This window comes from Mycothermus thermophilus (assembly GCF_041956435.1).
Source record: "Mycothermus thermophilus strain CBS 625.91 unplaced genomic scaffold VTJ04scaffold_7, whole genome shotgun sequence".
NCBI lineage: Eukaryota > Fungi > Ascomycota > Sordariomycetes > Sordariales > Chaetomiaceae > Mycothermus > Mycothermus thermophilus.
This window is the reverse complement of record NW_027191433.1, coordinates 335,630-359,432: the sequence shown is the minus strand read 5'-3', so window position 1 is coordinate 359,432 and position 23,803 is coordinate 335,630. Positions and strand designations below refer to the sequence as shown.

The following is a 23,803-nucleotide window of genomic DNA, read 5'->3' as shown; positions in this document are numbered from 1 at the left end:
CACTTTTCTTCTTTTCCCTCGACCTCTGCTCCGCCTGCGGCGCTTCCCAAAACGCAGCAACAACCTCAACACCAAAAGCTTCCTGCTCAAGCGGCTGCCTCAGAACCAACTGAAGTTGCTGCTGGGGCTCGTGAAGTCGCGGCCATACGCCCCTGAGTCACGGAGGAAACTCCGAAGCTGCGGCGATGATGCTTCCGTCGAGGCGGATGGCCTTGAAACCTCTGGCGAGTGTCAGCGGGTATGTGTACAAGATCATACGCGGTAGCTGTTGGATGACCGCCAGCCAATGAACTGACGGTGCATGAATGGTTTCCACAACGGCAGAAAACCCGGGTGTTGCCTGCCGATCGTTGTCGGGATAAGTGGGACATCCCGGCCAATCGGGGCCGTACAGTGGGGCATTTTTGAGGGTCCACCCGGCTCCGAAGTGGGGCCGGGATTCGGCGGGTTCCCATTGCCGGAACCTGGAAGGCACAAAGTCTCCAATTGCTACAATAAGGTGAGGAATATCACAAGGTTTCAGAGCTGGATGTGAACGGAAAGCATACACGGTTGCCCAAACAATGCAAGGACCCTGCTTACCAGCCCCGACTTGCTAACATGCTTTGACTGCTAACAGACACCCGAAGCAAAGACTGAAAGCCACACTTGAGGAATAGGAGCCTGGGCGAGGACAGGGTGAAGGTTCCATACACGAGTGAGGCACTGTGTGACAAATGCGTCAAAATCTGTTCCACTGACTGTAGAATGTTGGAATAACAGGAACTATGTGTAGGAAATGGGATATTCAGAGGGACAAGATGAGGGACGCACAAGCTTCCGGCAGGAGAGCTTATGGATAGGAAGATACCTGAGTACTGATGATCTCTGTCCCGGCCACAAATGGCAGCTGTCCTCAAGAGCAAACGGGTGGTGGAATCTTTGCATAAACTTCACGAAGCCTTATGAACAGCTCCGGCATTGGTAAAGGCGTAAGGACATCAACCAGAACATTGAAACGCTCTTTCAGCAAGATGAATATCTGACATGGTCTCGCAGAGATACCTTACCATCTCGAGCACATCGGCAGTATTTCTGGGCAAGGAGAGATGCAAACTGCAAAAGGGGCAAAAGGGTTAAACATTGAGGAAGGATTCAGGAATCGAAAGCAGGATGAGTGCTGGATCGGTCATCAGATTTACTTGACGTCCATGACCCAAGTATAAAGCGTTTGGTCTCTGGTTTTCATCGAGGTTGATGACTTACAACCAGCCACCCACCTTACCCTACTAGGAACTGCAGCAAGGCTGAGCACGTCCACGCAGGGCAGCCTAGCATAATCATAATAATCTTGCCAGCCGCGATACCCGCGCTCAAGTTTTCTCTGGCTCGGCGTTATCTCGGTAGCCGAATGGGCAAGGCTCCCACACTGGCTTGAGCTGATACTTTAAGTAAGTTATTCTGATGCCAAGACAACTCAGCTTCAGTTGACGCCCAGTTGCATGTTGGGGGGAGTATTTGTTCGGAATTGGAAACATGCAATCTTTACACCGTTGTCTCGGCACAGGATCAAGATGGTGGTGTGGGGGTCGAAGTCCGCCGGCATATTCCCTTGTTGTGTCTTGTGTTTGCACTCAAGACTACGTTACGCTTGAAGTGGTGTGTTGGGGACAATGTGGCTTGTGAAACAAAATTGACTTGAGGTCAAAGAAACCTAGATACTGGTGCATCGGCTCCACACAGAGATTCAGCCTCACGGTGGTGCAAAGGGATTGGTGGAGAGGCGTGATGCAAGACGCCACTTGGCGGATCGCGTTGACGACATATTGCAGCACTCTGAAGCCTTTTTGGGAACCGAGACCGATCTGCATGCGGCGGTCTCCGACATCTGCCGGGAAGCTATTGAGAGAGCTGAGACATATGGGGAGTATAGAAGAAACTACCTGACCGTTCACAGTATGAATTGCTCGGCTTCTAAACAATCTGGGCAGCATGTTCTAGGTGCTTTGCATGTTCGGTTGTGCTTCTTGCGCAGCCACCCTCTCGAGCCGCACCGGCAGTCCCCGAAACTCGGAATACCTGAATCTGCACATCGGGCCTCATACTGGCAATGCCCGACTGGTTGCCTTAGTCATTAGACATCATATTTGCCGAGAAGCTTCAACCTGTATGACCTGGTTTCAAGATCGCTCTACCACGTAAGGAGACTCTTGATGCGTTCATATAACTGACTTACTGTGTCATCACAGGTTTGAGATACGTCCGGTGCGATGGCCTATAGAGTATCAGACAACGGATGTGAACTTCATTGGAAGCATTGAGGCATTTGCGGCGAGGCCCGACACAGACTACTGGCGCTCGGCCTGGCCGACATGTTACCGACGCGCCAGACTTGGGATTGCTAGGTGTGGTGTCCTGTGTTGGCGTTTGCCTTGTTGAGCAGCACAGAGCTCAATTGGTCCATCATATTCATGGCACGGCCGGCTTCACGCCGGCCAAACTTCTTGCGCCAATGGTCAAATGCTTTTCCCCTTACCAATGGTTGAATACTGGACGGATGGGAAACAAGACGCCTCTGAGTACTGGTGGGCTTGGATAAGGCATCATGGAGGAATGGGCACAAGTTCTGGCGATTGTTGGTTAGTGAGGAACAACGTGTCGAGAGCCTCACAACACGCCGCCGCAGGGCAGAATGGACAGAAGTGAGGCTACCTGAAGTACCGGGAGAAGTCCGCGGAGGTTGGTGATGGCTGCGATAACATGGACGCCAAGGGAAGTAGTCGAGTGCTATCATGGGGGTACTGCGTTAAGCATCAGTATATATTTCAACATAGCCACCGAAACCCCGTCCAGGGCCATGACGGGGAGTTGGTGTGTCCCCAGACTCCGATCCACCACTGAACCTAATCCCCATCCATCTCACTTCCAGACCAGGAATTACTCTACAAGGCAAGTACCTGAGGATCCTGTGTTTCAGATCTCCATCCCAATTCGTCTCATGACCAATGATGCTAATGTCAAGACAGATCGTCAAGTGGTACTCTATGATGAGAAAGACTTCTATATCTTGGGGCCAATTTGGTTCCTCAACATATCCGGTGAACGCCATGGCCATGCCTGAACCAAGGGATGCCCTCACACGCGAGAGCATCGACCTTGGGCTCCACAATGAGGATGCAAGTGGCAGATGGAGCGACTACAGGCGACCCGAGAGTCCTCGATATATCGTCGAGGAGTACCAGGTCTATCATCAAGGGCCCTCCCAGGATAGCCAAATGGACAGTCAAGAAGTTACCTGGAGTCCCCTGGATGATGGTCAGACACGTCACGTGTCTGGTCCGGAGGCTGGCTCAATCTCGACTTGGCTGGTGGATATGAGACAACCTCAGCATTCCCGCACAGCTTCGATGCAAAGTCACAACAATATCTCAGAAGCCGAGGCCATGACTGGACCATGGAGCGGCCAGCCTCCGAGCTTGGCTTTGGTTCAACATCCTTACAATTCTGGTGGTAGTGGACTCGATCCTGCTCCGGCCTTTCATCACCATGCAAGTCGATTCCCACCAACATTTGACCTAACACATATTGGAACATGGGCCCCGAGGTCTTACAACGCTATTATGCCTCAGACTTCGACCATGGGCTCGGGAGGCACAACGCCAGGAACCGCCAATGTACTTCCAGGTCTCAGAACTCTCTGGAACTTCGATGCGCGATGGAGTCAAGATCATCCCCCAACGCCACATTTCAGGAACATGGTAAACGGGTCAAGTTACAGGGCTGGGTCTTTCAACAGCGCCCGGTCACCGCTCCAAGACAACGAAGCAAATATATCGCCTTACTCAAACACAACGGGTGTTTGGAACTACGGCAACCAGAGTGGAACGGTCGAAGAGAACAGCATGTACATGGCTCCAGCCATCAGTCCTAGTGACATAACATACCAGTGTGAGGACTGTAACGCCAAATTCGAAACATCCTCAAGTTTGTCGTAAGCCCTTACGTTACTCGTCCTTCATCGCAACCCCAAGCTAACACAGTTCCAGTCAGCACAAGAAACGACATCAGCGTCCCTACCCATGTCTGCACGCAGATTGCCCCAAAGCGTTCTCCACTTCCGGGGACAGAAAGCGCCACATGAATGGTCTTGAACATGGTGGAACCAGAGATCATGTGTGCTCGGGGTGCGAGCAGAGATTCACTCGCAAGGACAACTTGGGGAGGCATGAGGCAGGTTGCGTTAAGTTGATACAAAGGACGGGTGAAAGCATGAGGAAGGGCAATCGGCGGAAGTTGGGGCAAGCACAGCAAATACAAGAATAAAGTGACGTCAGGAGGGTTCTTCGGACATGGTTTGCCAAGGAGGGAGTCCCCGAATGGGAATGAATGGGTGGTCATAGGGCGCTTGAATCATGAAAGAGACTTTGAGCTTCCGGTTCGTCTAAAGGTACTTGCAAACCCCTACGACTTGTTCCTTAAGCAGCATGCGTAATGTCTGGACAATAATATGGGAAGGGCATTAGACGCTAGAATTACAGCACAATAATATCACAGGAATGGATGCTTTTCACCGGAAAGGAGGAAAGCAAGAACGAAACCAGGAAAGGAAATAAGAAAAGATAGAAAGAGAGAACTTGTGAGGGTTGGAAGCCAGAAAAGTATGAAGTAGTATGGTGACTTGGAATGAAAGTGAACCAGCCATAGAACTTTGTTTCCCGGTGACGAAGAAGGAAGCACTAGAAACAGGAGGCTTCAACGGGTTCGTCGAATCACTTCTTGATTCAACACTTTCATGAGCCCCGACAACGTATCCTTCTCCCCATGGGCCGCCTTCCGCTTCTCACTCGACCATGTCGTAATATCCATATTGTCACCTCCAATCGGGACATTCGGATTGCGTCTTCCGGCAAATCTTGCTATGGCACCCCCAAACTCTTTCTTGTACCGGGCGAGGGCGGCGTTGAAGTTGAACGGGTCCGCGCCCTGCTGACAAGCAGAGTCTGGAACTGGCAGATCACACCTCGACCTGACGGCAGCCTTCATGGCCGCTTGCATCGTGTTGTCGCCAATCACCCCGCGGACTTTGTCTTTGTGTTTGAGGATGTACGCCATCGCGGTCGAGTCAAACTCGTGAGGGTGCCACGACAGTCCGGCGGACCTGGGATGATGGGCACCCGCTTGCTGGAGAGCAGAAAGTTGTGCTTCCGCGCCGCGTGAGGCCAGCAGGTCATGGTACCAACAACGAGGCCGAGGTTGGGAGTGTCGGTTTCGTTGAACAAACCCTCACGATCTAGCCGGGCGAGCATGGAGACGAGGAGACGCCCGACGAGCTGGAATGTGGCATCCGGGAACGGCCCGGGGATCCTGCGATAGAGGGTTAGTAGGGTTCCGGGGGATGTGGTGGCTAGGGGATGTGGTGGCTAGGGGATGTGGTGGCTAGGGGATGTGGTGGCTAGGGGACTGTGAATCGTGGCCGCGAACATACTGAAACACCTCCGCCGAGTCCTCGTTGGCCAGGAAAAACGTGAGGGTCTCACACACAACCCACTGCTCCTTGACGCTGTCCCGCGCTTCGACAAAGTCAAGGATGAGATTTTGGATAATCTCGAGAACCCCATACGCGTGATGCATAGAGGAGGCGTTTGTCAATCCCAGCATTTGCGGCCATCGGAAGGTGGCGTGAGAAAAACAGCACGTTGGTGAGTTTCACCATCCCAGTCAGCGAAATCTTCCACAGGTGCTCGGGCTGGTTTTTGGCAGGTTCAAAGCACAGGCAAGTCTCTCCCAAGTCGCACTCTGACTCGTCAGACTCATCATCGGACTGGGCTGACATCGATTTCTCTGCACTTGTTTGCGAATCATTTCGCGTCGCGCCCGCGTAGTCCCGGTCCGTGGCACGGGCAGACACGTTGGGCTTGCAATGGTAGCTTGCCCAGTAATCTGAGCCAGGTGGTGAACAGATGCACACAAAGAAGTATTTCAACTTAGGCGGCAGGAGTGATGTTTTAACTTTGTACACGCTCTCGGTGAATTCGGAACAAGAGGGAGGTGTCCATCGGGAACAGGGTTCGTTGGTGCGCCTTTTCGTCTGATGGACTGAGGGGAGCTGAGAACTCGCGCGGCGTTTTCGCGGCATTGGAGATGAATGTCACTGGGAAACGTCGATTGAGAGTGATTGACACTGCCGTACCTCTTTGTCTACAAGCAAACGTGGATTTTTTTGATGATGGTCGACCGTTGCATTGAGGCCAAACGCGTTCGAGTGCTAGGTTCAGGGACGCGGAAAAAGCAAGGAAAGGAGCGATCATGTCGCGAGGGCACGTGAGACAAGGATACAGGGCTTATCAATGACACACTGAGCAAACGAGCAAGGAAACGGGTTTGGACATCTCACCCATTTGCGTTGATGGCGACGGTCACACTCTTCACTCAGCCCCAGTACTCATCTGGAAACAACCTACAATTCGGTATTATACAGAGACTTAAAATGCGCTTTATCAATTCCATGGCATTACAAGAATTGTTGCATCTGAGATGCAGTTATCCTAAATAGTTTCCTTTGGACGCGCTTAGTCCTTACTCCTCGTCGTCACACTCTGCCTCCTCCTGCAGCCTCCTCCTGAGGCTTTCCAAGTCAAACAACTCCCCTCGCATCAGCGCCTCGATTTCCTCCTCCGTGAAAGGATCCTTCTTTTCAAGAGACCATTTCTTGCGCATTTTGGTCGTCCAGGAGGTGATATCGAAATTGTCGCCTCCTATCTGAATCATGGTGTTCTGCACCTCAGCTATCTCGGCTGCCAGGCCCCCGTGTTCACCCTTGTACCGGGCCAGTGCTACTTTGAAACCGAACGGATCGGAAGTCGCCTTTTTATTCACGGCGTCAAGGTCTGGAAGATCGACCTCTGGGTTGGCAGCCTTGATAGCCTCATCCAGGCGAGGCGCTCCGTAGAGCTGGATGTTGTACTTAGCGGCATAGGCAAGCACGTGGTTGTCAAAGGCATGTGGTCCCCACCATCGCTTGGTGTACCCGGGTCCGATGATGGCACGGGCGCTGTCCTTGAGGATACACTCCTCTCGCATGCGATGTGCCCAGGTGACGAAGAGAGCCATGACGAGGCCGGCATTCGGGAGGCTCTCCGTGTTGAGCAACCCCTCCCGCTCATGCATGGAGAGCGTGGTAAGGAAGAGGCGCCCGATAAGCTTACAGGTCGCGTCGACCGTCGGCTGGTACCAACTGGAATGGCGTTAGGAGAGGTGCGTCACAGTGCAAAGGGATTGCGAATCTTACTCGCAGATGTCCAGGAGATCTCCTGAGGCCGGGTCATGGAGGAAGCAGGCCAATGCCTCGCAGATTGCCCAGCGTTTGTGGCAGTCGTAGCCAACTTCGTCAAAATCGAGAAGGAGATTCTGGAGGATCTCGAGGACAGTGTACCCAGCGTAAAACCGGTAACGATAGAGCATGCGGAACAGAAACGCATCACGTAGGTCAAGGTGAATGAGCTGGTCCCTAAACTTGCGCAAGCCGGCATATGAAAGCTTCCACGGATGGTCTGGATGTTCAGCCGCCGGCTGCCAGCAAAGACACGTCTTGCCATCGTCGCAGGACTCTGGATGGTGTGGTTTGGGATTACGGTTCGTAATCCGATCTTCAAATCTAATGAGAACGAGTGAATGTGGAGGCTTGCACATGCACACGAGACGTTTCGCCTTTTCCTCGTCCTCCATTTCCTTTTTGAATCTCTCGTGGATGATGCGAGACCCAGAGACTGGGGCCCAACGCTTGTTACGGCGTTTCGCTCGGCATCGTTGCGGGCATTGCGAAGTTGCTCATATTCGGCTCGCAACCGTTTTACCGAGTCGAGCTCGGGCAGCGGAGGTCCCTTGCGCTTTCGAGGGGGCATTTTGGCTGTGGATGAGGATGGTGTTGATGGAGGAAACGCGTCCATTTCAGGGGACGCGTTGCAGCAAGTGAGATGGAGGGACGCGACGTGGCGGGGTCTGAAAAAGCAAAGTCATCCTTGTTCCCCGCATTTGAGACCTCTCCCTCAACCAAATCAACTCCAAATGTCATTGTAAGGGGAGGTCAATGGATCATCTATCTACTTTATGGCTTGCTGGCGTACCCATATCTTTTTAGGTCAACGGGTTGTTGACGCGGGTATGCGATGCTGGCAGGTTGTGTTCAAGTGACGTTGAAATAAACCTACAGCACTCCACTTTTCCCTTCCTGATTTGTGCCGTCAGGGGCATTTGCTTCCCGGCGCACCCATCGTCTTCCATGAACCGAAACACTTCTTTATCTCGAACTGCTGCTAGTCTGATGAACTCTCCATTATTGGGACTAAATGTCATGAGTCTGTCACTGCCTACCTGAGCAACCATGGCACGACTCCGACGCGTCGCCGCAACCACAACCCCTCTGCGTCTCGTCAAAGGTCGCCCACGAGATCTAGACCCAGATGCCCCGGAACCTCAAAAATACACGGCATCACCCGACCAGGCCAGGTATCATAGCATGAGAGAGACCGAACGGCCGAAAACATGTTTCCTGGTTCAGCCTCACGGCAAGGTGTGGGTCGACGAACCTCTTCAGCCTTTCGTCGTGATGGCACGCCGGATTCCTGCGGAAACTCTCGGCCCCGGCATGCCACCCTACCGCGCGAAGTTGACGATTTGGTTCAACAACAGCTCCACAAGGATTCTCGACCCGTACCCTCTGGTCGAGCACCAGGAGCATTGGATCCAGCCTTCCTCGGAAAAGGCTGCCACAAGGACCATTTTGTTTGTCTTCCGGAATGTCAAGATCCGTTATCCTGGCGACTACACCTTCGTTGTCTCCATATTTGGTCCTGGAGAAGATGGCAACGGTACCCCAATGTTGACGACACCGACAAGTATCGTTGTAGGAGTGGTTGCCAAGGGCTCAATTGATCTTGAGCTTCCGGGTAAGTGGAGCTGATTCTCCAAGCAAGAGGGCATTTTGGTCTAACGGCACATTGTGAAGATTTCTTCGAACTTCATGTCCTCAAGAAGCTCGGGTTAATAAGTTTCTACGCGCAATGGGCTGAGACGTTGGAGGATGTGTAAGACAAATGGTTTGCTACCAGTTGAGTGTTCAGGGGCATGAGATTGTGGGCAGGAATGCGACTAATGTCCGGGAATAATGTATTCCCGAGGTTGGGCTTTAGCTCTCTTGAATCTCAAGACTTGGTGGTAATTAATTCGTTCAGACGACAAGTTCTTCTGTCTAGTTGGATTATGTACAAAGACACAAAGACACAAAACGTAATTAATTAATAAAAAAAACAAGACAATCCAGCAATAAAAACGGCAAAACAAGATACAAAAGGTGGTGTACAGGATTCATCCGGCCCGCAAAGCAACGGTTTCCTGGACAGGATTTAGATAGGCGAGATAGATGGTCCGGCACGTCCTGGGAAAGGCCGAACGGAGTACGAATACTACGACACTCTCTTCCCGCTACCTTGACACAGCAGATCCGAATTTGCCGCGACTACACCAAACTCTCGCCACTTACCCCGCTGCTCCACCACCGACACTTACTGAGGTCAAGCAAACGACAAGTATTGTGGTCGCCATCGTGACAGCTTTCCCGACGCTTAAGTCCCAGCTTCACCGCTAAAGAGGCCCTTCTTCATTCTGTTGTTCATCCGTCAGAGATATGACCGTTTTGTGATGAGTGATGTTGACATTTGGAAGGGGAGCTGTCAAGAATGATGAGGGGGTTGATTTGGCCGGTCCTAATTGTAAATGAGGAGAGAGTATATGGGGGTTTCCTGGGCGCTTCTTCCAATGAAAACGAAGAGAACGGACTATGGACATGAAGAGGGGATAAGTTAAAAAGAATGTTATGAACAAAACTTAGTCCCAGGGAGCTGACCGGAGGGAAGTATACGTAGGAGGGTGCAAATCGAGACAATATTGAGCAATTGGAACTTGTGACCGAGATATTCATGGTGATGCCTGAATGATGCGTCGCGTGCAGCAATTCTGCACATCCATAGGCTCTCCTGTTGTGCATTTTCTGTCGTGAATATTGGGACAATAATTAATAATACAACTGGTGGTGTTCCATGTCCGAGGAGACACTCCATGCTAACCTGAACCATGAGAGATCGGAGCCGTGGGCAATATAGGTACACACCCTGCGAATGCCTGATAGAGTCCACAACGCCAAAATACCTAACCACCAAGCCTAAGACGCAGAAAATAACATCCCATCCAGTCATAACCCAAAAAAGAAATCATGCATTAATATCATAAACGGGGGGTATTCATGGTATCAGTTTGTTCCACCGCCTTTCCTGCTTCTCCAAATCATCACCATGCCTACTCTTAATCGGACTCAAGGGAAGGCCTCCAAAACCCTCCGCTCCTTCAACCTGCTCCACCTTGCCCTTGCTATCGAGGGAGGAGGGTGGTAAACGTGTCGAGGCTGAGAGGATAATGTCGTCCGGAGAGCTGATGCGGGTAACCGCTGTATTCTTGACTTTGACGAAGAGGGCGCGGAACATTGGGATGGATTGCGCGACAAGGGTGACGCACGGTTCGAGGAATTGGAAGATGGACATGAAAATGAGGTAATCTGTTCACGAGGGTTAGTGACACTTCGTGGGGGAGGGTCATGGCGTAGACCATCGAAGCGGACGTACGGTAGTTGTTGTCAATCTTCCGCAGCTGGTGGAACGCGCGGAAAATCACCACGATACCCGTGATGAACCCCAAGCTCATCGCGAGCGACAAGCCGAACTTCTCGCGCCTTTCGAGCAGCAAGCCGCGAATGACGAACCACGGGATCATGGCAAGCAGGACGTCAATGACGCCGCCATACACTGCAAAGACGGTTAGCATCACGGGCGGCTCAGAGCAGAACTCCCTCTTCACTCTCAGGGCCATCCATACCAATCGAGGCGCCACCGAGGTAGCGCAGGTCGACGACCGGGAAACATAGCGCGTGCTGCGGACGCAAGACTTTCCGGGGATCCTCGCATGCGGGGGTCCAGATGGCGAACATGGTCGGGATGAGCATAAGGTTTGCCGAGATGATGACAAACCACAGGAAGATTTTGAGCAGGCGATACCGCGCGATGCGGTAAATCGTGATGGCGAAGGCGACCTTGGTCCAGGTGTTGGCGATGGCTGTCAGGGCCGCCCAGGTGTTTTGGTTGAGGAGGAATTGCCGCTGTTGAGCCTCGGTCTCATAGCCGGCAAGGATGGTGTGGCTCACCATGGCGGCGGAGCTGAGGATGATGAGCTGGCGACGCGTTAGCGTGAGCGTCGGAGAGTCATGATGATGGAGTTTCTCGTACCCATGATACCGTCAACAAGGCATCATCCCACCACGCTTTGGAGAATCGGCAGCGGCAGTACAGGCGGACGGCGAGAAAGCTGCCGGCAGCGCAGGTGAGCACCCAGACGGCGACGTTCGTCTGGGCGAAAATCGCCTGATCTTCGAAGGTTGGTTCGTGGTCCGACATGGTGATTGATGATGAGACGCAAAGGATGCGTACGGCGTCGCCGACCTTTGTTTCTTTCAGCGCATGGCGGGCTCTGCTGGGAATCCGTATGGTGAGCCTACCTACGTCCCGGGGGAAGGGGACGAAGGACGGGGGCACGACAGAAGCGAGAGCCACCGCGGGAGCGGCGAGCAATTAAGGAAAAAAATGTCAATGTGCGGCACTGGCGAGTGCAACCACATGGTTGGCAGTCGCATAAAAACCTGGGGGCGGGGCGCTGCAAGGGCTACGACGGAGACGGTGGGTGGTGTGGTTTGGTGGTCTGGTGGAGAGCGTTGCAACGGGCACGCGACGGCGACGGGACATCTGTGCTCCTCCCCAGCTTTACCCCGGGAGCCGAGCCAGTAGCTAGGGCCCGTCAACACTAGGTGCGCCTTTTGGCCGGCAGGCACTTGCAGGTGACGGTGACAGTCGGTCGCGCGCCGGTTTTTGGGATCTCTCGGGTCTCGGGTTCTGGCTGTCTGTGTGATGGCTGACGCATGCAGACAGGAAGAGCAGGCGCTAAACGGAATCGGGGAAAAGCTGACCGTTGAGAGGGGGTGAGACCCTGAGACGGAGATAGATTCCGCCTTTATTAGCATGTATATTGTGTCTCTATGTCTGTCTATTTCGAACCCCTCTTTTTGCCTCAATTCCGCCCACCTGTGTCAAGATGAGTATTCCAGCGCTTTCCTGACGAGACGGCGGCGATCCCAAACAAAGTCCCCTCACACCACGGCACGTCTGAACGCATGGCAGTCGGTCCTGAGCAAACTTTCGATCGCCTCTCCCGGCTCCCGGTTGTCGGCGCCAGAGTCGGCAACCTTACCATTTCGGGTCTAAGTCAGGCCAAGAGCCATGCAAAACGTCTTGTCTTACGGAGCAGGGATCGGACGCAAAGACAACGGCCTGGACAGAATCTGGGGTGCGTCTCCGGTCCCCGAGCGTCTGTCATGGTCAGGAAACCCATGGTTCTGCTTCCCATAGTTAAGTCTTTGAGCCACCTGCCCGGATTGTCATCACAGCACACCAAGTCAGTGCGGAGTGAGGCCTTTAATGTGCTCGGTTGAGAGACGTGCTGCGTGATGCCAACGCCATCGCGCAGAGTGCAGCGTGGTGGGTTGCATTGTCCTAATTAACCGGACATCCGACCCTCGGATTGTTGCTCAGCTTTCGGGATTCTCTTTGGCCCAGCCACGACCTCACGTGGCATCCATCATCTCCGGGGGCCAGTGCTTCACCATGAGCGGTACCGACGCATTGCCGGCACCCTGGGAGTCCAGCTAGTCGCAACTACCGGTCAAGAGTCACACCATACCTAGGTGGTAGATGGGCGGCCAGCCTCGCGCTTTCAGAAGCCGATTGGATGTCGTCTATTAAACCACCTGTAGGAGGACAGACATGGCAAGAAGGAACTTTCAACTCCACGCGCACGTCCATTCTTCCGTGCAAAACCATGCTGACAGGCTGTCTGTTTTTGGCTCATCCTTCATCCCAACTTGGAGTCGACACGAGGATGAACCCGGATCGACGTGAGCCAAATTGGACAACCACACTAGAGGTTGCGGCTGAAAATTGTTTATGCTATGCCTCAGTCCATGCACCAGCGTCTCGTTCTTGACATGAGTTTCTTCAGGAGCCTACGGAGTAATTAGGTATTAGTACTCACGCCCGAGAATGTCAGCGCTCAGCTTGGCCTGTGGCCGTTTTGGGAAGCATCAACCTGTTTTGATCCTAGGGCATATACCCATGGGTTTTCAGATAAGTATCTCAATGCACCTTCACAACCTGGACAGGCATGAATGTAGCAACGTACCAGTGCTCGGACACTCTCTCGTATCCAGTACGAGCGGGTACTGTAACCATAATCTCGAGCCACGCAGTCGCCTCAGGTCCATGGATGAACAAAGTCGGGGTAATAGGTTCGGTCTCTATTTTGTACTCCGTGATCCTCATTCCCTCTCCACCTCGACTAGTTTCCTTGAACACCCTATTCAGACTGATCATCGTCAACAGACATGTGGTCTCCATCTGCCCCCGTATCTCTGTTGCTCTCTGCTTCTTTGCCCTTGACCGGCTGAAATGTATGGCCTTCATCGTGCAGCTTCCTCGACGTTTCCACGCACTTGAAACATAAGTTGTAGCTTTTGCAGGTGATGCACTGCCATCTCACGCCGTAGATTGTCTAAGTAAGACGGCAGGTTTTCGATCAGCACCAATCGACCCAGAATTCTCGCGGTCGTGAACAACATGCAAAGGGGTACTCACCACATTGCAACTGTCACACTTTTCTGAGTGGCATTCGCCTGTCCCGTAAGCCGAGGGCGTGCCCGGCTTTTTGCCAAGGAACGTTGCAAAATCGGCGTTCGAATGGAAGACGGCAATGTCCCAAGGCGTCAAGCCCAACCTGGTAGTGCAGTTGGGGTTGGCTCCGGCATCAATCAGAGTTTGGACAACAACAGCGTCCCCTAAAGCCCCGAGAAGCCCAATGTCAGCGCTCACGACACCTAGCTAGCCACGGACTGGTAATATCCCACTTACATTGTCGACAAGCCCAGTGGAGCGGTGTCCATCCATCGCCATCGACCTCGTTCACCCAGTCGCTGAGAGAGCCTGGCAGGTGAGGAACGACAGCATCCAAGTTCCTTACACCACACGCAAGATGGAGCGGAAGCCTGCCGTGCGCGTCGCGCGCGAGGAGCAGCTGTGGGTCATTGACCCGCTCCTTCAGCAAGCGGAGTTTGTCGGGCAGGAATGTCGGTGGTCCTATCACAGCAACGTGGTACACGTTACGCTGCTCATGATCGACCTCGCGGACGTCGAATCCTAGGTTGTCCAGCACGTACTCAACCAGTTGCGCAGGACCGCGACAGGCGGCTGTGTTCAGCAAGTTCCCAAACCGGCTGTTCTTCGCCTTGGGATCCGCGCCGCGTTCGATGAGACATTCAACCATCTTCTTCTGCCTGACAAGATGCCAGTTCAACTTCCGCTCCCATTCCCGAGTCGAGAGACTTCCTTGGAGCGAAGAGAATCTCCACGAGAGCGCGGCCGAAAGAGGCGTCTCGGGCGTGTTGTCACGGCTATTAACATCGGAGATCTTATCAATCTCGGCGTCGTTGAAGTAATAGATGAGATCACCAACGCTCTCAACATGCGTCTTCTTGAAGTCAAGGAGGAAACGTGCCATCCACAGGTTGCCGTGAGAGCTGCACTCATGCAACGCCGTGCCGTAGAGCTGAACACTTTCGGCGTTGGGATTTGCGCCATATTTGAGCAGCACTGTGGCCGAGTTCCAATCATCGTTCCGGAGAGCAACGTGGAACGCTTTGGCTAGAATAGCCGTGCCTCGGAGGTCTGCTTGGACATCGAGGATTTTCTCGAGGATTTCCAGATGAAAAAAGTTTGATGACCCTACCATTTCCACCAGCGGTGAATTGTCTGGATCCTCTTCCACGGGAAGGCGTTCGCCCTTGTCGAGGAAAAATTCGACAACAATGAGTTTCTTAGATTTCAGCGCATAATGAAGAGCGCCCTTCTCGTGGTTGGCCATTCTGGCGCCTGCGTCCCAAAGCATCTTGATGATGCTGGTGTCTCCAGCAAGAATGGCTTCCGTGAGGGGAGTCTCCCCGCGTTCGTCGACAGGGGTCAGGTCCGCGCGGCGGAGAAGCAAGGTGCGTACAAAACTCTCGTGACCTCTCCATGAGGCCTCATGCAAAGGGGTGCGTTTGTCCGTGCCGGCGTAGTTGATGTTCGCTCCGTTCTCCATGCAAACATTAAACAGAGCTTCATTGCCGAGTTCGCAAGCCCGCAAGAGGGTCTCTCCGAGAGCCCTTTCGGTGTCATCGTTGCGATATTCCATCAAGACTTTGGCAATCTCGGAGATCTTCTCTTCATCGTGGTTTCCGGCGAAGGAGAGAGGCGTCTCGCCGGAGTTGCTCACTTTCCAACCGTTGGCGCCGTGACTCAGAAGAAGCCGGATCATTTCGACGGAGCCGTTAGAAGAAGCCGCAAAAATTGCTGTCTCACCAATGTCGGATTGAACATTTAGGTCGAACTCTCCCAGCGCAAGAACCTGCTCAACAACGGGGACTTTATTGCTCAAGACTGCGTACCAGGCCAAGAAGCGCGCCTGCGGAAGGAGATCTTGTGGCGTGTCCTCGAGCAGTCGACCAATGATCTTTTCATCGCTTGAATACATTGCCTCCTCGACGGCGAGGCAACCCGAATCACACTTGATTTCCAGGGCATTTTCAACCTTGGGTGATACGTCGTCAGTTTCCTCTTGCGTTTCGTTTTCCCTTTGAGAGATGCCACCACCTCCTCGAGACTCGAGTTGACGCTTGTTGGCTTCGAGGAGTATCTCCACCGTATCACCATATCCGCGCCTTGCTGCGTAATGAAGAGGAGTGTCGCCATCTTTATTCGTCGCCACTGATGACATTGGCTGGTAGCGCACCAGAAGTCTGCTGATTTCAGGGAAGCCGACAGCACAGTGAAGAGGAGTACACTCTTCCCTGCCCATCTTCTGGAGCATAGTCTCGAACTTGGGCAACAACACCTGCACGGTGGGGAGAGAGCCTGACTCACTAGCCCAGCACATGACAGGGTTGGTGATCTCGAAGTCGTGCCGGAGCAGCAGACCAACAATTTCAGCGTGGCAGTGAGTGACGGCTCTGGCCAAGAGCAGGTCGAGTACCTTCGAACGTAGAGGACTCTCGAGTTCCTGCCATGCAGGGAGGGCTAGTAACTGCTCCATGATGGTAGTGTGCCCACCTCCGGTGCAGGATATTATTGAACCCAGCCAAGGAGGACAGGCGAACTGAGACCCATGCAGTTTCACATGCTTTAGGCATTCTGCCACGGTGTCGGCTTCTCCCTGGGCAACGGCGACCGGGAGCAGTTCTGGGGCAACTTTTGGGATGGCTCCCTCATCGACCCAAAGAAGAAGCTCAAACACAGTTGTCGGATGCAGAGAGGCAAGGCGGACGAGGGACGCCGTGTTGACGCTGGACTTGATTGCCTCGGGCGAGCCTTTGGTCAAGACCTCTCGGCCCTCTTTGAGATTCCACACGCCCCATACGAGCGCGGTAGCGGTGTCGCCATCCGTGAGAGCGGCCGCACGCAGCGCGTGACGGGAGGCAGATATCGCGTCCGGGAAGGAGAGATTGAACTTTTTTGCTATGGCAGGCGCGAGAAGCTCCTCAGCCGGCGTCTGATAGCGCCCTGGGGAAGTCGGATGATAGAAATAATAGTCGTAGAGGTAAGCCCACACCCCGATGACAGTTGGGTTCTGCTCGATGAGGTGCCGGATCTGTGTGTCCTCAATCCCAGCCTTGTACGCGTCAGAGTAATGATCGAACCAGTACGTCGTTGCGTAATGCAAAAACGGCCACTCAAGGACGTCAATCATGGCAAAAACGCCATGGTTGAGGAGAGAATACGTGTCCGCTTGCGCATCAAACCATCGAGATATATAGCTCAGACAAGCTTGCGCAAGGCGCATGTGAAATTCCGGATTCTGCCGCCACCCCTCGGAGAACCCGGGAGATTGGGGGGGCAACGAGGAAAGCTGCCAGACCCAAGTATTGACCTCAACGTAGAGAAGCCCCGAAAGTTGGGAGACAAGGTCATCAGCAAGGTCCAGAGGCACGTCGCTCAGGAATTCGGAGTCTTTCCGAATTTCCTGCAGCATGGCAAGCGCGGGAGCAAGTTCTCGCACCACCATGGGACGTGCTTGATGGTTGAGGAGCGCAAGCAAGTCGGCAACTATTGTCTTCTGCGAGTTTGGGACACGGCTGAGGACTTCGTTGACGACAAAGGAGGAGTTGAGAAGATGAGAATCGGCCACCAACTGCTGCTTGGTAATCCACGGGCGATTCCGGAGGAAGAGGAGATAGGAGAACGCCAACAGCGGCTCGCGGTACCGGTTGTGAATGTTGGACTGGATGAGAAATTTAAATGTGCTCAGAGAAGGCCGGTGAGAAATGGTATTGTCCAGCCACCGTGTCATGTCTGCTCGCAGGCCCTCCTTTACGGCCTCATCTTCGATATCGATCGTCCATGTCTCAGTGTCGAGGGGGACGTTGTCATCGAGTCCCACTAAAACAATTAGTTTGATCGCTCTATCGGTCTGTTGCATGAGATCCATGAGTCGACGTATGGCTTCCAAGGTCTTGTCCAGGAGTGTTGGAGCACGGCAAAAGCTGAGGATCAGCACGCGTGGCTTAATATCTTCGTCGACGATCAGCAGAACACGAAGCCAAAGCAAAAGAATGTCCAGCCTCCAGCGCAGGTTGTTGCTCTCAAACGCCGCCTTGAGCTCGCTCCGCATGCGGAGGGAAAACCAATCATTGTCGTGCGCGTACCCGGAAAGGCCAATGAAGTGGTAACAGAACGCTGAAAGAATCTGCTCGTCGTCGCGCCCTTTGTATCCCTCATCATGACCAACATAGATAGAGACACCATCAGCCTTGATGGAGTCTGCGACGACATTTCGCAAGGCAGCGCAAAAGTAACGGTTGGCCAAGCCATCAGGTGTCCGAAGCAGGAGACTGCCATGACCCTTCTTGTTCAACCATTGAGTCATGAAGGCAGTGCCAACTATAGATTCTGCTGTATTTTTTAACAGCAAGCCGAAGGCCTTATCGTCCGAGTCTGGAAGGTATTAGAGTCTATCGCTAGACACCAGATGTCGAGATTAAGATTAATATGAAAAGGAGATCCGGGCAACTGACTGTGAATTGTGAGCACCTGCTTGGGCTCCCATGCAGTCAGGCGAAGAAAGTTTTTGGCGGCATATATATCGAACTTTTCTGCATTGAATCCCTCGTCGAGCTCTATCGTAGCCTGGTTGTCGTTTGCCGCATCGTCACCTCCGAGGCCATTTCCCTCATCCCGTGAACCCTCATTCGCAAGCTCGAGCACTGGTGAATTTCGGCCGCTGCTTGCCGATGGCGAACTCCAACCTCCTTCGGAGACGACGGATCGAAAGGAGTGAGGCATGGTCGTCCACGAGAAAATTACACGCGATGTGCCTCAATTGATAGGTAGTCACAGCGGAGGGTTTTGTCGTCGACGTTCTTTGGTTGTCTCTGGAGGCTGCGAGACTGATCAAGCTGTTGATCAACGCGTTGATGAGGGAACTCTGGTCTGCGAAACACCCAATCACCCGTGGCACCCAAGGCCTTCATGTCTGATGAAGCTTGGGACGTAACCAAGCAAGGTGGCGTGGATGAAAGTGCCCCGCGGTGCGAGAGCCTGCGGCTCTGCTTGAACTACTAGTGACTACCCCCGAGCGGCACAGCTGCGGGGTTTCATGTGATTGGCAGGAACATTGACACTGTGTAGTTGGCTGGAATTTGGTCAGAAAATAGCTGGGGATGCGCCGCATCTGTGCAGTAGTGTCTGTGAATCGCTCGCAACAAGCGCCAACAGTCCTGCATGCAACCCCAGTCTGACACAACCCCCGCACGGCTGTGACGAGGTGAGGCGAGGCTATACCTTCAGCCCACCTCGGATCATTGCCGGCGTGTTTGACCGAGTCGAAATCTAACAAAGCTGATGTTTCCGCTGCTTGAGTCTTCTCAATCAAACCACCTGTGTCACCGTCTAACAACCTGCCGGCTATTGGATCGTCAAGACATGATGCTCGAGCTACGCAAAACCGAAGTTCCCGCCCATCAACGGGTGCCTGACCATATTATCAAAGAATGGAAACTCGTCCTGCCCGATGAAGAAGATGAAGAGGATGCCGAAGATGACGAGGACGAATTCTTGCCAAGCAGTGAGAAGTTCAACAGACCGAGGCTCAAGCAGTCCATCGAGCAAAGTCTGATAATGCACCCTGTGTGCGATCAGGAATCCTATGGTGCCTTCTCGAAAGCGCACTATTTCGATGTTTCTGCTTTCATCAAGGATGATGAAACCAACACGAACAGCCAAGGGAGTCTCCTCCATTTTGTTTTGACTCGGGTTGACGAGATGGAGACAAGTCACTGGAAACTCATGACAAAACTTGTTCTCGATGTTGCGAGAGACATGGGGGTGCAAATCCTCTGCATCAAGGGAGGAACGGACAGCACATGCCTTCACGAAGCTATTCGCCTCAATAGATCTACATCTGCGAGCTTTATCAAGTTCATCTGCACCGTATCTCACGAAAATGACCTCCAAGACGCCATCGCAACGACCAACAATCGAGGACAAAACTGTCTCCACGCGGCAATCGCGCAGCTGTCCAACGCTGGGGAAAGCCTGAATTTCACCGGCCTCGAGATTCTCGCTGAGCTGGTGTCCAAGGCTCGCAGAGACACACTCGGTGCCCATAGGCCGCTGAAAACAGGGGGAGGGGACGCTGGAGTCGGTAACCTACCGCTGCACGACCTCGTCCACATCAACCTCTGCAAAGGTATGGTCAGGAGGTGTCCCAACGCAAGCAACAGCTGCGACCGATGCCGTAAGAGGGACCCAGAGGCAGAAAATAAGCGGTATCGGAAGCTCTACTTGGAGACTCTGGACCGCATGGCGGAGAAATGGCCTCGGGCGGTAAAAGAGATGAACGATGCGAAGCAGTCACCATTTCTGTACCATATATTCACCAGACGCACGAACCCGAAAACCAGTGCGTGGGAGAACCTGGAGTTTCTGCCAGCCAACTTCGTCCCGGCCGAGGAAAACAAGACCGACGGTCCGCCAAAAGATCGCCCGCGCGAAGAGGTCAAGGCCAAAGATCCTAAAGACAGATTTGGACCCGGACCCGGTCCCGGTCCCGAAGATGCCTCCCGGAGAAAAGCAAGGGATAAGGACAGGTCCGACCATGGTGGTGGGGGAGCACGTCAAGGCCCAGGCAGCAAAGGCAAAGACAAGGTTGAACAAGGCGTCGACAAGAAGCCGTCATCGACATCTCCCCATATCAAGGACGAGGTGCAGTTTTCCAAGGCACTTGCAATCGAGGTTTCCCGAAGGCTCCTGGAGTTGTCTCTCTCGCAACAGACGTTTGGGGATAGTTGCGACTCGTTGTTCGGCGAGAGTGCGTCTCACGTTTCAGCAACATTCCAGGCCCTATACTAACATACATTATAACAGAGTTCCCCAGCTCAGAGCTGATCTTCAAATCCGCCCCCCTGACGGACAAAACAACCATCACCCACTCTGCCTTGCCGTTGGAGTCCATGCTTGCCTGCGTCGAAATTGTCCTCAAAGACAATCCCGCTGATGCCATTGATACGAGTAAATTGTCCCGGGACGCAGCGCGGAAGATGGAACTCGAGGCCCGCGAGCAACGAGAAGAACGTGTCAAGGATTTCTTCGAGTGGCTCCGCACCGCGAAAAAGGTTCGGCGCATCGTCAAGCTGGTTGTCAATGATCATGAGACGTATCGTAAGTAAATAATCTTGACCGGCCAGGGGCACTGGGTTGTTGACTAACCCCCTTGGATCTTCCACTTCTTCCTGGATAGCCTGCCGGAATGACACCATCAAGGCTTGTCTCAAGGGCTTCGACGTTCGGTACCTGGATTGGGATAAGCAGGATTTGTCTATCAACACGCTGGCTCAAGAGAATATAGCGCCAAACTTGCAAGAGCTCTGGCTTTCGTGGAGTGGGCGAGACTCCGTCTTGTTCGGCTGGTCCAACCCAGAGCACGGACTTGGTATGCTGAAAAAGGTGTGTTTCCCCAGTAATATCCAAGATTTCTTGATGGTTCACTAACACTCAAATGTCGACAGCTGCGCGCAGTCTACATCTCCCCCAATTCGGTACTGTGGTTCTCTACTTTGGCGTTTCCATCTTTCTCAAGATGCCCTGCTCTAACGGTTCTCTCCATATTCTAGGCATGGGAAGACGACGACACAAACGATAACCATCTTGATATGTTCAAAAAGATCGTTCGCAAGCACATGCCGAAGATCGCTGTCAAAGATGCCGTTGAGAGCTATTACGGGGGACACGACGACACAGCCACTCGACTCGAGTTAACTGGGGCTCCTAAGCAGTAAGTGCCTGTGTCTTTGAGGAAGCAAACAACAAGAATGAAAGAAAAAAAATGGGGAGAAGAGACAGAGAGGCTGACATCAGATTTTTGCTTGGTCTAGTGGTAATGATTGGCTCGACGCGGTAGCAACCTTCAAGAAGGCGCTCAGGCATAAGCTGAGCGCCCAAGAGCGCAAGATGATGCACGGAGTGGTGAAGATTGCGCTCATAGACGATGGTGTCGACCTCGAAGATCTGGAGACGACCGAGTTCATCGTTGGCGGTTGGCATGCGGATCGAAAAGGTCAACACAAGCAAATCGTGACATGGTATCAATCTGAGAAGGTGCGTACATGGTCAGAAGGCCGAAAACTAACATCGGTTAGTTTTTTTTTTTTTTTTTTTTTTTTTATTAAAAAGGAAAACAAGAAAAAGGAAAGGAGAGCTAAGTTATTAACCTTCCTTAACACTTAACAGAAGCACGGAACGGAGATGGCTCGACTGATGCAGCGAGTGTGGCCCTATACCAGCATATATGTTGCCAAGCTGGACACGGGACGCCGAGTGTTTAAGTCGGTTGCTGCCTCAGCAGCAGCGGTAAGTTTGCTTGCACAACAGCCAACACCATCTCTCAAGCCCCCTGTTGTCCAAGCGCTAACTACAAGTCGAACCAGGCCATCGACAAAGCCATCGAGAATGGCTGCAACGTCATCTCCATGAGCTGGACCATGTACCCCACCCAACTGGGAGACAATAACGATGGACTCTTCAAACTGAAGAAGGCCATCGAGCGCGCGGGCCAGAACGATATCATCATGTTCTGCGCCTCCGAGGATGGCGGATACGCCTCCTTCAAGAGTCCGTATCCTGCAACCGACTGCGACCAGCGGATAATGAAACGCATAGGCTCAGCAGGGACTTATGGGGAGAGATCCGACTACGTCGTGAGGACCACCAACCCGCAAAAACACGTGTGTTAGAGGAACTTGAATGCTAATCATGGCTAACCGTCAGAATCCGGCTGCGATCGACTATTTGTTCCCCGGAGAGATTGCAATGCCGGAGGGAACAGACATCACCGGTAGCTCGGCAGCCACAGCCCTCGCGGCCGGTCTTGCTGGGCTGATCTTGTGGTGCGGTGCTTTCTTGAACATGCAAGCCAACTCAGCAAAGGGCAGGGCCGCAAACGCAAAGATGAAGTCGACAACGACATTCTACAGCGGCCCTTCCGCGAACAATGACACAGTTCCCACCCCAACATCTGACCGCCCCATGGGGGACCCTTTTGGTCCCCTCAAGAGGACCAATACCAAGCTGGATCCATACGCGACTCCGACAAACGGTCCAGCATCGCAGTTTGAAGATAACGACTTCCAAAGTCATGCCAGAATGTACGGTCTTTATGATGCCCTGAGGAGCTCCAAGGAGAATCCCCTCGTCAACATTGCCGGTATCATGATCAAGGCGGCCAACAGTGGTGATCCGGCCAGGGAGTTCATTGAGCTGTGTAAGAAGAAGGCGCATGAGTTCTTTGAGCAGGGCACTATGGCAAGCCCACAAAGGCGTTGAGCTTGGTATCCTTCAAATATGCGAAGCCACATGTTGGAAGGCGACCAAAGGGTGTGAGGTATGTGGATAGGTACATATCTATGGGCAGGGATTGAGGAATTGAAAGTGGGTGGCGTTGGTTTCTCCTTTTAGCAACCACGCTTGCCGTTTATTTATGCGTGTACTGGGGACCAAGATTGTTGTCTTTGCTCTATATTTTATGAAGATATCAAGAGGATGCCCCGTCGCATCCTCGGATCCCTATATCCACCTTCAACCCTAACCCCCACACTCATACGGAGACCATTGCCACCACGTCTTGAGGGGCTGACATCGATCAAAGGCTCCCAGAGGAAAGAGTCAGGGGCTTCCAGTATCCGAGAACTTGGTATATGAATGGCTGAAGTGGCTCTCAGATCAGGTCAACGTCATTTCTCTCCTCACACATGGCGGCCAGTAGGGGAAGAACCAGCTGCAGCCAGCTCTCGGGCGAGCAGAACAAGCACGTCTAGGTATCCGATATACCGGAGTATCGCCTGGGTACTTCCTGAGCTTCAGAGAAGGAGCAATTTAACTTCTAGGGTATTTGTGATAATGGCATAAAGGAAGAATTGTAAGGTCCTCGTGGGGATGGTGCTGGATTCTGGGAAGAACTTTTCGCACTTCTGAGTGCGAAAACACTGTCTCATAAAACTAGCAGACAAAAATACCAAATCTTTTCTCTTTCTTTCCACTTCTTTCGCCTTTTCTTTTTATTTATTTATTTTATTTTTTCTTTTTCCCTTATTTTA

The 23,803-nt window shown here is 52.9% G+C and overlaps 8 protein-coding genes across 8 annotated transcripts; 2 read left to right on the top strand and 6 right to left on the bottom strand.

The window, feature by feature from the left end:
* Positions 1 to 157: 157 nt before the first annotated feature.
* On the bottom strand, positions 158 to 602 carry VTJ04DRAFT_9677 (uncharacterized protein; the record flags this gene model as incomplete). Its single annotated transcript, XM_069368250.1, has 2 exons — positions 158 to 464; positions 583 to 602. The coding sequence occupies 2 exons, from the start codon at positions 600 to 602 to the stop codon at positions 158 to 160; spliced, it is 327 nt and encodes a 108-aa protein (XP_069214413.1).
* Positions 603 to 4,731: 4,129 nt separating this feature from the next.
* VTJ04DRAFT_9676 (uncharacterized protein) lies at positions 4,732 to 5,637 on the bottom strand (the record flags this gene model as incomplete). The annotated part of the gene is made up of 3 exons (XM_069368249.1): positions 4,732 to 5,066; positions 5,138 to 5,343; positions 5,465 to 5,637. The coding sequence occupies 3 exons, from the start codon at positions 5,635 to 5,637 to the stop codon at positions 4,732 to 4,734; spliced, it is 714 nt and encodes a 237-aa protein (XP_069214412.1).
* A 918-nt stretch (positions 5,638 to 6,555) lies between these two features.
* Positions 6,556 to 7,880, bottom strand: VTJ04DRAFT_9675 (uncharacterized protein; the record flags this gene model as incomplete). Its single annotated transcript, XM_069368248.1, has 3 exons — positions 6,556 to 7,213; positions 7,268 to 7,586; positions 7,739 to 7,880. The coding sequence occupies 3 exons, from the start codon at positions 7,878 to 7,880 to the stop codon at positions 6,556 to 6,558; spliced, it is 1,119 nt and encodes a 372-aa protein (XP_069214411.1).
* Positions 7,881 to 8,359: 479 nt separating this feature from the next.
* Positions 8,360 to 9,066, top strand: VTJ04DRAFT_9674 (uncharacterized protein; the record flags this gene model as incomplete). Its single annotated transcript, XM_069368247.1, has 2 exons — positions 8,360 to 8,924; positions 8,984 to 9,066. The coding sequence occupies 2 exons, from the start codon at positions 8,360 to 8,362 to the stop codon at positions 9,064 to 9,066; spliced, it is 648 nt and encodes a 215-aa protein (XP_069214410.1).
* Positions 9,067 to 9,848: 782 nt separating this feature from the next.
* Positions 9,849 to 10,229, bottom strand: VTJ04DRAFT_9673 (uncharacterized protein; the record flags this gene model as incomplete). The annotated part of the gene is made up of 1 exon (XM_069368246.1): positions 9,849 to 10,229. The coding sequence occupies one exon, from the start codon at positions 10,227 to 10,229 to the stop codon at positions 9,849 to 9,851; it is 381 nt and encodes a 126-aa protein (XP_069214409.1).
* A 45-nt stretch (positions 10,230 to 10,274) lies between these two features.
* Positions 10,275 to 11,477, bottom strand: VTJ04DRAFT_9672 (uncharacterized protein; the record flags this gene model as incomplete). Its single annotated transcript, XM_069368245.1, has 4 exons — positions 10,275 to 10,585; positions 10,653 to 10,832; positions 10,903 to 11,254; positions 11,310 to 11,477. The coding sequence occupies 4 exons, from the start codon at positions 11,475 to 11,477 to the stop codon at positions 10,275 to 10,277; spliced, it is 1,011 nt and encodes a 336-aa protein (XP_069214408.1).
* A 2,008-nt stretch (positions 11,478 to 13,485) lies between these two features.
* On the bottom strand, positions 13,486 to 18,497 carry VTJ04DRAFT_9671 (uncharacterized protein; the record flags this gene model as incomplete). Its single annotated transcript, XM_069368244.1, has 4 exons — positions 13,486 to 13,680; positions 13,764 to 13,963; positions 14,037 to 18,149; positions 18,230 to 18,497. 4 exons carry the CDS (start codon positions 18,495 to 18,497, stop codon positions 13,486 to 13,488), a joined length of 4,776 nt encoding a protein of 1,591 aa, XP_069214407.1.
* A 642-nt stretch (positions 18,498 to 19,139) lies between these two features.
* VTJ04DRAFT_9670 (uncharacterized protein) lies at positions 19,140 to 23,033 on the top strand (the record flags this gene model as incomplete). The annotated part of the gene is made up of 9 exons (XM_069368243.1): positions 19,140 to 20,523; positions 20,580 to 20,873; positions 20,953 to 21,158; positions 21,221 to 21,250; positions 21,326 to 21,486; positions 21,587 to 21,809; positions 21,942 to 22,061; positions 22,139 to 22,408; positions 22,479 to 23,033. 9 exons carry the CDS (start codon positions 19,140 to 19,142, stop codon positions 23,031 to 23,033), a joined length of 3,243 nt encoding a protein of 1,080 aa, XP_069214406.1.
* Positions 23,034 to 23,803: the final 770 nt, after the last annotated feature.